The sequence below is a fragment of the Meriones unguiculatus genome, chromosome 21 (assembly GCF_030254825.1).
Source record: "Meriones unguiculatus strain TT.TT164.6M chromosome 21, Bangor_MerUng_6.1, whole genome shotgun sequence".
Lineage (NCBI taxonomy): Eukaryota > Metazoa > Chordata > Mammalia > Rodentia > Muridae > Meriones > Meriones unguiculatus.
The window spans coordinates 28,932,287-28,947,829 of record NC_083368.1 but is presented as its reverse complement, the minus strand read 5'-3'; the positions used below and the strand labels follow the sequence as shown (position 1 = coordinate 28,947,829).

Below are 15,543 nucleotides of genomic sequence, written 5' to 3'. Positions count from 1 at the left end.
TTTTCTCTTGCAGGCCACAGGAACCAGGTTGGCTTTAATTGCACAGAACACAGCCAACCTTGGGACTGGTATTATTCTATCATTTATCTACGGTTGGCAACTGACACTTTTGCTGTTATCAGTCGTTCCACTCATTGCTGTATCAGGGATTGTTGAAATGAAAATGTTGGCTGGAAACGCCAAGAGAGATAAAAAAGATCTGGAAGCTGCTGGAAAGGTGAGCTGAGTGGGCTTTAGCTAACAGAAGTGCTGCTTGTAGACGTGGCTTGCCCAAATTGTCACAATATACTGTTTTACTACAACTGATCATTTTCAACCTGTACAAAATGTTTTACTGTATTGATAATGCCTGCAACTTGAAAATGAGATCACTCATGTAAAACTTCTAGTTTCCAGACAGAGCTTTTTCATAAAGATCTTCCACATTGTTGAAATGCATTTCACCTTGACCTCATACCCTGGGGTCAAAGAAGGGAATGGAAACAGGGGTGATCTCCTCCCCATCCCTTGTTCAGAAGAAAATGCTCTTTTACTTGGGTACAAATTTTTATTAATGGATAAAATATAAAATATAAAATTGGGACAGTCTCATTTCAATTTTCCGAGGAGAGCTTATTACTAAGTGTGTTTGCTTCTGTGCAGTAGCAAGAGGAAGGCAAATAAGATTATAGCCATCAATCACATTTATACTTGTAGCGCAATCCTGTAAAGATGGCATTAATATATACACAGCCTACTAACTAGCTTCATCAGCTAGTCCCCTCTAATCCAGATTACAAATTGACATCATGACCATCTCGACTAGATCCCATTGACTGATCTCAGGAGCCTGTAATATCAGAGCTAGACCCCAAAGTTAATCCACGACCAGAAGATCAAGGGTTGATGGTAAACTTGTTTACAGCTGGTTTCTCCTAGTGCAAGATCTCAAAATAGACAGAGCAGCACAGTGCAATTGGCTAAGAGCAGACTTGGCATCGGGTGGCCTGGCAGTCCTCATGCCCTGAGTTCATTCTGAGGCTTCGGGCCTGTGGGGAAACACCTCTGTACCCTATTTCCTCTTCTGTGAAAACAGGAGCAATACTACCCCACAGGGCTGTCCTGAGGCTAAAGGAAACTGTGTCCCTCAATGTGGCAACATTTTGGCAGCTTCTACTGTCTGTTATGCATACATATTTTTAAGGACAGAGATTTTTTTTTTAGCCTAAGGCAAAATAAATTCTTTCACCTACTTAAAAAGGGAAGCTGAAATACAAGTGTTAAAGTGGATGAAAACGCAAGGTTTAAGTTTTGATACTCCTGGTGCTGACATGATTTAGCCTCAACTGCTAACCACAGACAATACGCAAGCGGTAGTTCGGCGATAAGAATTAAAAACAACAAACTTTCTGGTTGGCTTGGGTTAAAGTGGCTTGACAAAGGATGTAGTTTAAGCACAGGCAAGGAGGAAAGAGTATGCTGGCTGTCTCATAGGCCTACAGGCTGTATTGTCTCTCAGCCTCTCTGAACCTGTTTCACTCCTCACCCATCTGCATTCATATCTGCTCCCCAAATGCTGGCCTCCCCCTCTAAAGCCACCGGGCCTTTCAGCAGGTACTTCCCCCAGCTCCAGGAAAACAAGTCTGATTAACCAGCATTGGGCATGTTTCCTTCATTTAAATAGCAATATAAAGCAGCGTCATATCATTTCCAGTTGGAGTCTCCTTCCTGCTTGTAGGTAGACAGCTTGTTTAAGAAGGGGTGTGCCAGGGTGAAAATGACCATCATTTCCAATGGACCCCCTAGAAACCGTTGCTTAATCGTGTCTTCTAGATCCTATCCTATAAAGAAAACAAGGTCAGTACAGGGCAGTGATTGAAGTCACATGACTGCTGGGGGCGGGGCTATTTGTCCCATTCTGGTCCTCAGTTGTCAGCCTCCATGAGCACCCAGAGACTTAGCTACTCGACTGTACACAGCCCCAAGGCCAGTTTTGTTACAGACCTCGTCTTAAAGAATGTATTCTACCCTTTTACTTTATTTGAGGGAATCTAAACCACATTGACTTAACATTCAGAGTACATCTGACAGATTCTTTGCACTTCAGATATAAATGCGCCATTTCTACTGAAGCTCTTTCTGTTATAGATTGCAACAGAGGCAATAGAAAATATTCGGACTGTTGTATCCTTGACCCAAGAAGGAAAATTTGAGTCAATGTATGTTGAAAAATTGCATGGGCCTTACAGGTAATAAACACGATTGCTGCGTACCTAATGCCTTCCCAGGGCTGTGCTACTGTTCCCTAAATGTGTTAAAAATTTCTGCTCTGAACAATGATAGTGACCTTTCTCTGATAGTCATCCCAGGACTCAATTATTCATTTCTCTTATGAGCCTAGTAAGATTAGGTCTCAGAGGGCCGAGACTTATCGAGAGCTGCATGACAACTCTGTCATTGCTGGATGGCTCAGGGCAAGCGTTCTTCCAAAGGAGATGTCCAGACCTCTGTTTTCTGTAGCATGTAGCCAATTGAAGTGTGCACTATTTCCCCATTGCCATGTGGTCTATTTTGAACTTTGAAGAATGAAAAGCTAAACAATATTATTGACTTGATCATAAGTTGAAGACTGAAAATGGTTTTTATAACATTAAGTGTAGTCACAGTATTCAAGTTAATGTCCAAATCGGCAAAACACCAAGATCACAGTATACAGGTTCCATTAAGCAATAACGCCATGGTCATGCTTTGCAAGTATACACAGCCTATACACCATGGCACCACCCAAATTACCAATACAGTGAATTTCCTCTCCCAAATACCTCCTAATATGAGAGCAAGGAAATTACTGAGGGCCGCTTTAGAAATTTAATAAAATATAGCAACAATTCTAATTAGAAATAATGTAAAGCAAAATGGGTATGGGGCTAGCAGGAGTCACCTTAGAGAACCTTAGATGTATATTTATACAAACATCAACTGTCCAACTTTTATGAAACCGAAATGAGTTTTAACACGTGACTGCTGTTACAGGACCCATGATAATAACATGTGAATTGTTGTACTGGGATAAGTCAAATGTTATTGTTAACATCGACATCCTAGGTATTTTTGTCATAATTATTTCATAATGTGATTTGAATATCTGAATTATTTTAAAAAAGTACAATAACAGTTATCATTTGAACATTCATCGGGTGTTTGTGTTGTTTACCGCATTTAGTTTTCAAAACAACTTTTCATTATAGAGACTATTTCATCGTGTAAGTTGGAAAACCACTGAATTGCCTGCTTAACCTATTATCTTTTAAGGTAGGAGTTTAGCCCAGGTTGGCCAGAATAAGCTGTGCTCTTTCAGCTAGACAGGGGGTAAGAGAAGCTGAATAATGTCTATGAGTATTAATTTTGAGTAAATAATTTGTTTTTTAGAAATTCAGTGCAGAAGGCGCACATCTATGGCATCACTTTTAGCATCTCACAAGCATTTATGTATTTTTCCTATGCTGGCTGTTTTCGGTTTGGTGCTTACCTAATTGTGAACGGACACATGCGCTTCAAAGACGTCATTCTGTAAGTAGCTTTGAAAATATTGGGATTATCTTACGCTATCTTACAAATAGGGGTTTGATAGGCTTATGCAACAGCGTGGCATAGGAAAAAAACAGCTGTCTGAAGATGAGATCGAGGAGTTCCGTTTCCCGGAGCCGTCACCCTGGTAGGCACAGAATTCTAAACTTGTCACCGCGTCAAGCAGGCTTTCATCATCCCCGTGGTCTAAAGCTCACCAAGCTTGTGAGACTGACTGCAAAGCATGAGAATGGCTGTCTATGTGAACCCCTTCAGGACAGAAAGTAAACGGAGAAAGTTGGACAAATATAACAAGGAAGTTATTAAGGATAGCAGACGCGAAACAGGGTTAGGCTAAATAGCTTGTTACATTTCTATTACCAAAATATCGCCTTGCCAATGTGATGGGAATGTTTGACTAAAGTCTGGTAAATCTGTTCTTTCTCCTAACTAGGGATCAAGTGTCTGGCTGATATATGTGGGCACCAGTATTGCCTGCATTATTTATTATGGGGGTTGCCTGATATAGATGCATAGCTTTATTTCTGGGATGTCTGTTGTATTCTCTTGGTTTATGTGTCTGTTTCTATGCCAATATAATGCCTACTTGGTTACTGTGGCTCTGTAGTTTGTCTCAAAACCAAGTATTATGATGTCTCTAGCTTTATTTGATTTGCTCAAGCTTGTATTCCGTTTTTCTATGTATGATTCCATAAAATTTTAAGGATTTAAAAAAACAGTTCTGTGAATAGTGTCATTAGTATTTTGGTGGGGACTGACTGCATTAAATCTGTAGATTGCTTTGGGTGATATGAGCATTATATAACATACTTTCAATCCATGAACATCGAAAACTTTTCCTTTTCTTACTCTCTTCAATTTCTAAGGTCAGTGTTTTCATAACAATGGCTTTCCATTCTTTGGTCAGGTTTCTTCCAATGTTATTTACTTATTTTTGTAGCTATTGAAAATGAGATTGATTTGTAGTTTTTTTTCTCTGATTTTATTGATATAGGTGTTCTATTTTTTCCTGACTAGTCTAGTTCAAGGTTTTTTTATTTTCTTATAATTTTATTAAAGGGCCAACTCTGTTTCATTTATCTTTTGTAGTGATTTTGTGTCTTGTTTATTTTGCTCTGATCTTTGAATTTTTGTCTTGTTCATGCTTTTCCTTTTTAATTTATTTTGTCATTATTGTGTAGTGCAGATATGTGTTTGAGAAAGAGAGGAGGGAGGGGCAGTGGAGAGAGGGAAGAGAGAGAGAATGTGATTGTGTATTTGCCACTTGTATGGGCATGTATGGAGGTCAGGGAATACTTTGGGAGTCTTGCTCTCTCCTTCAGGCTTTCGTGGCACATGATTGTCCTCACTGAGCCATGCCCTAGACACTTCTTCTCTAAGTCCTTGGGATACATTTTTTGGGTTGTTTATTTGAAACCTTTCCTCTTTTGATGTTGGCGCTCACTGCTATACAATTTCTTCCTGGTTATTAGTTTTCTGCAGCCCACAAGTTTCAGTAGGTTGTGTTTTCAGTTGCATCTGTTTCAGGAAATTGCTGCTTTATTTCTGACTGCATCAACCTACTCTTCATTTAAAAGAGTTTGTTCAGTTTCTAAGAAGTTTCAAAATTTCTGAAGTGTCTTTTGTTATTGGCATCTCCTTTTGTTGATCAGAAAATATAAGACTCCAATTCTTTTGATTTAAGAGCAGTCTAATTTAGAGTGAGCTCCTTGAACTGCTAAGAATGTATTCTCTCTGTGTGTTAGATGAAATAGTCTGTGAATGTATATCTAAAAAAATGATTTGCTACAGTGATTGTTATCACATGTGATACAGACTTGTCCAAACCACAAGCTGGAAAGCACTGCTCTAAACTGAGCGACTCAGTTTAGACTCTTTGAGCCCTTTAGGGACTTTGGGCTTCAGGTTTTGTGTTTTTTCAGACTTAGAAGGGACAACTGAATGAGTTGAGATGGCAAATCAGATTCAATTATAAGCCACTACAGGAAAGGGAAAACCTTTGGAAGGTCACATTAACTCTCAGAACCAGAGCTTCTGCTGCCAGAAGGTGAACAGAGAAGAAACCAATTGAGACAGGGGGTCTCAGCAATCCTATACTGTTGCCGTTGTTGTTACTGTCCAAGAAACGTACATGGGCTTGGGGAAATGACAGTTGAAGGAGGACTACGTTAATATTGGTTAGAAGTTTGCCTTTGGGCGTTGGAGCTAATCTGAACCCCTCTGCTTCCCTCCAGGGTGTTTTCAGCAGTCGTGCTGGGCGCAGTGGCTCTCGGACATGCCAGTTCATTTGCTCCGGATTACGCCAAAGCCAAGCTGTCTGCTGCACACTTATTCAGCTTGTTTGAGAGACAACCGCAGATAGACAGCTACAGTGGAGAAGGGCTGTGGCCTGTAAGTATTCTCCTGCTAGCCTCTGTCCTAAAGGCTTTCTTTCTGTCAGATCACAATGACATGATGGATTAGGTACTCAGCTTAGTGGTGATAATCATGTGGCTAGAACCCCACCAACATTTTTGGCATTAGAAAAAAAAATTAACACAACTTTACAAAATAAAAAATGAAGATAATCTCTCAGTGTGAACTGATAGGAGCACTATACCAAACAGGCATTTCATGTTTGACTAGTATTGTTCTGGGGGGGGGGGGGATGATTCCCTGAAATACTGCTTTTATTTCTAATTATTGTGAGATCGATTTAATAAAAAAATGTTTTGAAAAAAAAAAAAAAACTTTAGGATAAGTTTGAAGGAAGTGTGACATTTAACGAAGTCGTGTTCAACTATCCGACCCGGGCCAACGTGCCAGTGCTTCAGGGGCTGAGCCTGGAGGTGAAGAAGGGCCAGACGCTCGCCCTGGTGGGCAGCAGTGGCTGCGGGAAGAGCACAGTGGTCCAGCTGCTGGAGCGGTTCTACGACCCCCTGGCCGGGACAGTGGTGAGCACGCTTTCTTAGTAAATTCATGCATGGTCGTCATTTCACGTGGTCAGACTAATGGTTGAGTGAAGGTGCGAAATCCTATCTGATGCAATAACCACAACCTGTACACTCTAAACTGGCACCTCTATCAAATATCTGGGGCCATTAGAGCAGAATATCAGAAAGTGTTACACTAACAATACCAAGAGGATTGACTTCTGACCTCTGATAGACCTTTTGTCCGAGTCCAATCCTTTTTTTAAAAAATTTCTTTATTATTAATTTATTCATTTTACATCGCGATCACCAATCCTTTTTAAAAATTAATTAATTGATTCTCTCATGTATTGCATCCCAATCACAGGTTTGCCTCCCTCCTCTCCTCCCACTTACTCACCCACACCTCCCTGCTACCCCCCCAAACTCCTTTTTCTCAGTTTCCCTTCAGAAAAGGGCAGGCCTCACAAGGTTATCAGTCAAACATGTCATATCAGGTTTTAATGAGTCTAGGCATCTCCTCTCATAGCAAGGCTGGCCAACGCAACCCAGTAGGAAGAAAAGGGTCCCCAAAGCAGGCAAAAGAGTCAGGGACAGTCCCTGAACCCACTGTTAGGAATCCAACAGAAACACCAAACTATACAACCATAACATATATGCAGAGGGCCTCAATCAGACCCAGGCAGGCTCTCTGGTGGTGCAGTCCCTGGAAACCCCTATGAGCCCAGGTTAGTTGATTCTGTGGGTTTTCTTGTGGTGTCATTGGCTGCTCTGGCTCTTACACTCCTTTCTCCCCCTTTTCCACAGGATTCCCAAGTTCTGCCTAATGTTTGGCTCTGGGTCTCTGCGTCTGTTTCCATCATTTGCTCCATAAACCCTTTCTGATGATAATTGGGCTAGGCACCAATCTATGAGTACAACAGGTTATCGTTAGGAATCATTCCTTTATTTCACTGTCGTTTTAGTAGGGCTTATGTTCGTCTTTGCTCTTCTTTGCTTCCCACTAAATTTATATACTGTGTTGTGAAAAAAAAGGGAAGTTGAAGACTGGCACCTCTCAGAGAGAGGAGAGTAAACCGAAGTCAACCACAGACTTGCTGAGTTCAACATAGACTTTCAGAGCATGCATGTGTCCACTTATTCTTGCCCCACTGTCTCCTGCTGGTTTAATTCCTCTAACCTTAAACTCTAGACTCTCTGGCATTGACCCTCAAACTCTAGCTCATTCACATTTGGCTTTTGTCATGAATTTATGGCATCTAGCTGTCTTCCTTGAGTAAACATATGTCTCTAACTGATATAGTCAACATATAGAAGTTGGAACTAAAGAGATGGCTCAGTTGGCAAAGTGCTTGCTGTTCAAACATGAGGACCTATATTTAATCTTACCTCATGCCCAGAAGTACTTGGCCAACACAAAACAGACTCCATGTTTTTTGTTTTGTCATATATGCACTTTTTGTTTTTAGTCTTACTGTTTTTTTATTTTCATTTTTCCTTGCTTGTTTGTTTTTCAAGAGAGAGAGAGAGATCATGTACTTGAGTTCACATAAAGTTGGGTAGCTAGGGAGATTGGGTGGCTGGGAGGAGTTGGAGGAAAAAAAAAGAATATCAAAATATATTGTATGCAAAAAAGCTTCTAATAAAAAAATTGATATAAAAGTGGATCTGAGACTCATAGTCAAACTTTGAGCAGAGTCCAGGGAACCTTATTAAAGAAAGGGGAAACAGAAAGACCTGGAAGGGTCTGGAGCTCTACAAGGAGAACAACAGAACCAAAAAATCTGGGTCTAGGGGTCTTTTCTGATACTCCAACCAAGGACCATTAATGGAGATAACCTGTACCTTTGCACAGAGGTAGCCCGTGGCAGCTCAGTCTCCAAATGGGTGCCCTAATAAGGGGAGCAGGGACTATTTCTGACATGAACTCAGTGGCTGGCTCTTTGATCACCTCCCCCTGAATGGGGAGCAGCCTGACCAGGCCACAGAGGAAGACTATGAAAGACAGTCCTGATGAGACCTAATAGGCTAGGGTCAGATGGAAGGGGAGGAGGTCCTCCACTCTCAATGGAATGGGTAAGGGGCATGGGAGGAGAGGAGAGAGGGAGGGAGGGTGAGATTGGGAGGGAATGAGGGTGGGGCTACAGGTGGGATGCAAAGTGAATAAATTGTAATGAATAAAACATTTTAAAAAAAGAAAAAATAAATTTTTCTTTCAATTAAAAATAAATAAATATAAAAAGTCTGTCTGTAATCCCACACTAGGGAGGCAGAGACAAGCAGATGTCTGGAGCTCACTGGCCAGCCAATCTAGCCAGATTGGTGAGCTGCAGGTTCAGCGAGAGACCCTGGTTCAAAAAATAAGGTGGAGAAATGATTGAGGAAGATTCAGAACATCAACTTCTAGCACACGCATGTGTAAACATATGCATATGTGTACACACAGGATCATGTGCATGCGCAGATGTACACACACATACACAAAAACATGGGGGAAATTTAAAGCTGGTGGCTTTCACAGAATAGAGGGGCAGCCATCATCTTCCAGAAGCAAGGGCCGTAGTACCAGTCTGCTCCTTTTCTTTCCTGGTATGCCTAGGGCAGCCAGGAGAGTCAAGTTGAAGGAATAAGGCCATTGCAGGGACAGCAGAACTGAGTGTCACATTTTAATGCAAACTGCCTAAAGGCGGACGGCACAGATGACTGGTAGAGGCAAAGACATGTTGAAAGACATGGCCAAAGATGTTTCATTTACCATCTAGACCACAGCAAGAGAGGCTTGTCATAAGAGTCACTCTGCTAACAGTGCTGTCCTTCAGCATGTTGGCATTAGACACCAGGCTTGGCATTTCATAGCTTCTGGCACACACTCCACCACTCCTCTGCTTGCTATTTAGGGTTGTTTCCTTTTCCTTTAAAACTCTAATCGTGTGTGGATTTCTGTTTTTCAGCTCCTAGATGGTCAGGAAGTAAAGAAACTCAATGTCCAGTGGCTCCGAGCCCAACTGGGCATTGTGTCCCAAGAGCCCATCCTGTTTGACTGCAGCATTGCTGAGAACATTGCCTATGGAGACAACAGCCGGGTTGTGTCCCAGGATGAGATTGTGAGGGCGGCCAAGGCAGCCAACATCCACCCCTTCATCGAGACGCTGCCCCAAGTGAGTTAACTCAGAACTTCTTAGCTGAAATCAAGGCAGACTCATTGTTACTCCCTGAGGCAATTCCCAAGGTTCTTTGGATGGTTTCATAGCAAGGGGACTGATGTATCAGCATGTCACTTTGGGGAAGACACTGGCCTTGACGTTAGGCTATTTCATCACCCTCGTGCAGTGAGAAACCGATGAAGTAAGATTAAGTTCAAAGTGCTGTACCCCAGGTCTCCCAACACTGGTCTGGCCTACCTGTGAGCTACAGTTTGATGACATCCATGTGCTACTTCCACACCTCCCCCCAAATTTACGCTTTCAATTTTAAGAATCATATAGGTTCACACACAGTGGTACGGAATACAGAGATTTTTGTGTATCCTTTATCTAGTCTCCCCTAATGGTAATCTCTTTCAGAATTATAATAATACAGCAATAACAGTATGCTCACGTACTCTACTGATGTCATCCAGACCAGTTTACTCACACTCTGTATGTGTGTGTGTGTTTCTGTGCAGCTGCAGGGCAGGTGCACATTGTGGTACCGACCCTGAAGATACAGGGCATTTCCATCACATGGAGACCTCTTCTGCTGCCATCTTCACATTTATATACCCTTCCTCCCTCCAGAGAGTCTCCATGGCTCTGGCAATGATAAGCTGTTCTCAATTGGCATCACTTGCCATTTTGGAATATACATACACACAGTGTGTAAGCTTGTAAGGCCACGTGTCTGAAGTATTTACCCGCCATCTTCTTTTAGTTGCTGAGTGGCATTTCATACATGGTTGGACCGCAGGTTACCTTCCACCTGAAGAAGCTTTCCACAGTTAACCTGAACCTGAGGGTATAAATTCCTGAGTACTGATATCGGATATGAACCTAGGTTCTAATATTTCTGGAGTAAACACTCAACAGTACAATCATTGATACATATGACAATTGCATGTTTATCTCACAAAACCGCCCGCCGGCTTCCTGTATCCACCATTTACAGCCCTCCCAGCAATGCATGGGGGATGCGGACTTGCCAGCATTTAGTGTGGTTATGAGATTTTTATTTGCAATATTTTGATAGGAGTGTAACATATATCATGGTCGTCCTCATATGTGTTCACTAAAGGAACAGCAATGTTTCCTGTCATTTAATATGTGTTTGTAACTGCAGAACCTCTTTGGTAAATGTCTGTTTTTTTACAGATTTCTTTCTTTTTTTGTACTGTTTACCTTTGAGTCTTTATTCTAATTCCCTTTAGATATGTATTTTATAAATATTTTCTTCAGCTTCCAATTTTTTAAACAGATACTTTACAGAGAAGAATTTTTAATTGTAGTGAATTTATTCTCCTTTAATGCATCTCACTTCTGATTAAAATCTGTCATAAAAGCTGCACATTCCTGTCTGAAAGATGTTCTCTATTTTAATAGAGCTGGGCCATTTTGCATCTTACCTTTGAGCGTGTGGTCCGATTATTTGAACCATACATAATCATGGCAAGATGATTTCCATTAGGGTGATGGCAGAGGCAACTCATTTTATAAATTCATTCAGAACTCAAGGGCCAACTGCAGAAGAGCTTAATTGTCTTTTTTTTTCTGTTCTGTCTGTTCTGCTGGGAATTAGAACTGAGTCACACAAATGACTTTAAAACTTTCAGCGGTGACTCCCAGACTGACCAGCCTAGACACTGACCTGGACCAAGTGGTGGTTATTGTGAACAGAGAAACTTTAAACCTTTGCCTGTTACCTTGGTTTTGACACTGGGCCTTGGGAGAGGAACTCACCTGTTGCAGATGACCCTGAGCTTTGCAAAGATGCCAGCGTAATGTGCATTTGTCATCTTGTGTGTTTTCCCAGCCTGAGAACTTTCCTAAATTCATCCTCTTAAAGTAAAAAACATTTCTTCCCTTTATTCATCTCTTTAAAGAATCTTCCTTCCATCTAATCACCACACTCCTCCTTTCCCTTTTGTATTGTTTTACATGATACTTACTTGGCATTTAAGTAGATATTGATTATTAAGCTATGAAAAAAAGAATAAACTAGTTTCTACATGGGTCATATGACCACCTCAAATTGAAGAAAAAAATCAAACAAAAAACCAAAAACCTTTGTAAGTCTAAGCTGTGATTCCACTGAAATCAGATTAAATGGTATTACTTTGAAATAGCTCAATTTTTTTGTGATGGAATACTATTGAGAACTAAAGGCAGGTATTCTAGTTAAATTTTGAAGGCAGACATTCTCTGGACCTGAAAATCGATTGTTAAGAACACCCACATCTCACTAGAGAAACATCTGTCAACTTAAAACTTCTTCCTCTTAAAAATAACTGGCTTAAAATTGCACTACCTTTGTTGATGATTATCTTGCAGAAATATGAAACAAGAGTCGGAGACAAGGGGACGCAGCTCTCAGGAGGCCAGAAACAGAGGATTGCAATTGCCCGAGCTCTCATCAGACAGCCTCGGGTCCTGCTGCTAGATGAAGCCACGTCGGCTCTGGATACTGAGAGCGAAAAGGTCTGCCCCACCCATCCTACTAACCAAAAGAAAGAGGGATAAGAAAAGCAGGCATGAGGAAAGCAAACACCAGATTTAGATATGATTATTTTAAAGTAATAGAATGTATGATTTCAATTATTCTAAAAATGCACATATATTTTCTAAACATAAAAGAAAAACCATTCAAAGCGGAAATGCTGCCAAAAAAAAAAAAATCACAATTTTGGTACAGTAGCTGTAATGAAAAACTGAAAGGGGCTTAAAAAAAAAAAGGAGTTCAATAAGATGATATAGAAATTAGAAAGTTTAAATACTTGGGAGGGACATTTGTATCATGGGAGCCTGTTTCTGTTATAATTAAACAGCAAAACACAAGGATTACAGTGGCAGCTCTGTAAAGTCTACACATCTAAAGCTGCATTCAGAGAGATCGGAAAAGGGATTATGACACTTGATGCTGTTAGGATGGTAAAGCTTTAACTGTCATCAAATCTTCACACTTGTTACTACAGTTCTCAGTACAAAGCTCTTGTTGGGCTTTCCACAGGTTGTCCAGGAAGCCCTGGACAAAGCCAGGGAAGGCCGCACCTGCATCGTGATCGCGCACCGCCTGTCCACCATCCAGAACGCAGACCTGATCGTGGTGATTCAGAACGGCAAGGTCAAGGAGCATGGCACCCACCAGCAGCTGCTGGCGCAGAAAGGCATCTATTTCACAATGGTCAACATTCAGGCTGGCACACAGAACTTATGAACTCTTGTTACAGTATATTTTTAAAATAAATTCAAATCATTTTACACTTCACGATGTGTAAAAGAAGTTTCTCGTCGAAGTTACAAAATACAGATCTCGTTCCACATGAGTTTAAAGCATCAGCCTTCGTGCTTGTGCTACAGCATCTATAACAGGAGAGTTGGAAACAACACCCACCTTGACAAGATATAAGAACTACAGTGTGGCTCTCTCCCCCTGAACTATCAGCATCACTCACAGAGACCAGCAGAGCTCGGGCATACACATGGGAGGAATAAATAGAAATCCCAAACTAGGACAAGCTCCCATGGCTCTGAATGGGTAGGTATGTGACAATATGATTTGGGAACAAGTTTCCGAGTACAGGGGAAAATTTAATTAACTCTGAATGACTCCACAGTAGAAAGTGATGGCTGTTATGATCATATTGATTGCTTGTTTTTTAATTGACCCATCCAATCCTACTTATTAATGGGGTTCAGTGTGGTATTGTCATTCTTGGACCATCACACCAGCAGATTCAACTACCCTTTCCCATCCCCTCACAAACCCTTCCCAACCGTTAGTAACCAGGCTGTGTGCAGGTGGTCAGGTCTCAGCTTCACATGAATGAGGATGTGTAAGCACTTTCTGTCTGGCTTATATCACATAACATCCATCCGTTCCATACACGTTGCTGCAAATGATGACTTCATTTTCTTGGCTTTTTTTCTTCTTGTGCTACTGGAGATCGAACTTAGGGTAGGCATGCATTCTAGCACAGAGCTACATGCCCAGCTTTTTCCTTCTTTTTTATGACTAATATTCCACTATTAGATGTAGCACATTCCTTTGTGCATTTATCTATTGACGGACATCTAGGCTGACTGCAAATCTTAGCTGCTCTGAATATGCTGAATGAAACATGGACACATGGGTATATATTCTGCATGCTGTCCCATTTGCTTTCCTGTTGCTCTGATAAAACACCAAGCAAAAACACTCTGTGGGAGCAAGGGGTCTATTTGGCTTACAGGCTTCAGTATAGCATCTAGGAAAGCCAAGACGGGAATCTGGAGGCAGGACCTGAAACAGGAGCCCTGGAGGAATTCCTGCTTTGCTCTCCATGGCTTACTCAGCCTGTGGGGCCACCCCCTGTGGGCCCACCCACACAGAGGTAGCCCCACTCCCCACGGGGCTGGGCCACATTAATCGTCAATCAAGCAGAAGCCCCACAGACAATGCCCACTCACCAATCTGACGGAGGCAATTCTTCAGTTGAGATTCCTCCTCCCAGGTGTGTCAACTGGCAACCAGTTGGCCATCAGACATACTGACTCCATGTCCATTGGATATGAAGAAGTGGATTAGCTGGATCACATAGTTTCAATAACATCGATCCTGTTCGCCATAATCTTAATCGTAAAATATATGTCTACCAACAGTGCATGGAAGATCTCTCCTTTCAGCTGCACTTGTAATGTTTTTGTTTTCCTTTTTGTTCACACACATATCCAGAGCGCTGCATTATTGACCTGTTGCTGTGATAAATACCACGACCCTCTGCTTCTTCTCTCCATATAGGCTTTCCTTCTTTCATTTAATCTATTCAATGACCTTCTATCTTGTTAGAAACATCTCTCTCCCCTTTCACAACCTCTGCTTCCCATTTTCATAACCTAACACATAGACACACCTACCTAGATTCTGCACAGGTGGTACAGGACTATCTCCAGGCCTCTGCCCGGGCTGCTCCTAAATGATCAGTCAATGCTGGGTCTCTTGACTTTTTGTCCTTGGGAGGAAAGGGTTTATCTCAAGTTTATAGTTCTACATCACAGTTTATCATCAAAAGAGCTCCAGGTAGGAACCTGGAGCCAGGAACTGAAGCAGAAGCAAATGTTGCTTACTGGCTTGCTCTTTGTGGCTTGTTCAGCCTAACCTGTGTTGAGTTAAAGTTCAAAACAGGTCAGCAGGGAAGGGTTGAGAAAGGTCATGAGACCCTCCCTGAGTGTCCAGCTTCCCAGTGGAGTTGTATACAATTCTGCCCTAATCACCCATTGCCTTGGGGAAGGGCTCAGGGATAGAGATGGGAGAGGATGGAGGGAGAGAGCTCCATCTACACAGCCATGGGGAAGCCATTATCCCTGCTAGGTGTTTTAGGGTTCGCTGTGCACCTGCCAGGGACACCTCAGCTGCTTGCTCTGTAAGTAAATTTATTGGCTCACCTGGGTGAACTTAGATGAAATCATCTCTTAGTTCGTCACTGAGATCTTGGAAGGAGGAGTAGCTGTTATTTGGAAACAGCATGTGAGAGAACACAAGCAATATTGATTTTTCAGCTTTATTTATTTCAATGATTCCCAGTTCTGTTCTTTTTTTTTTCTACAGATGTCACATTTTATTCTTCTTTACAGCCAAATACATTTTCGTTGTGTATGTAACAGCATGGTTTCTTTATTCATTTATTTGTTGATGAACCCCTACGATGATTTTATGTCTCAGGCAAGAGAAGAATATAACTATAATTAGTATAGACATAGTCTTTCTGTGGTATGCTGTTTGTAGACGTAGAATCTTTTGGGTGTATGCCCAGGAGGGCTATTGCTGAATTGTTTTGTAGCTCCTGTTTTATTTTACAAGAACCCTTCATAGTGATTTCTGTTGTGGCTGAATCAGT

At 41.6% G+C, this 15,543-nt stretch overlaps 1 protein-coding gene across 5 annotated transcripts in view; it reads left to right on the top strand.

Annotated features, from left to right (window-relative positions):
- LOC110555239 (phosphatidylcholine translocator ABCB4) overlaps positions 1–12,935 on the top strand; it is a 52,563-nt gene extending 39,628 nt beyond the window's left edge. For all 5 annotated transcript variants that reach the window (XM_021648348.2, XM_021648350.2, XM_060373877.1 and 2 more), the window contains 8 exons: positions 14–217; positions 2,128–2,228; positions 3,409–3,549; positions 5,802–5,958; positions 6,303–6,500; positions 9,431–9,637; positions 12,002–12,148; positions 12,678–12,935. In XM_021648348.2, the coding sequence (XP_021504023.1) occupies positions 14–217; positions 2,128–2,228; positions 3,409–3,549; positions 5,802–5,958; positions 6,303–6,500; positions 9,431–9,637; positions 12,002–12,148; positions 12,678–12,884 (1,362 nt within the window). In that variant the 3' untranslated portion in view covers positions 12,885–12,935. The remainder of the gene's footprint in view (positions 1–13; positions 218–2,127; positions 2,229–3,408; positions 3,550–5,801; positions 5,959–6,302; positions 6,501–9,430; positions 9,638–12,001; positions 12,149–12,677) is intronic.
- Positions 12,936–15,543: the final 2,608 nt, after the last annotated feature.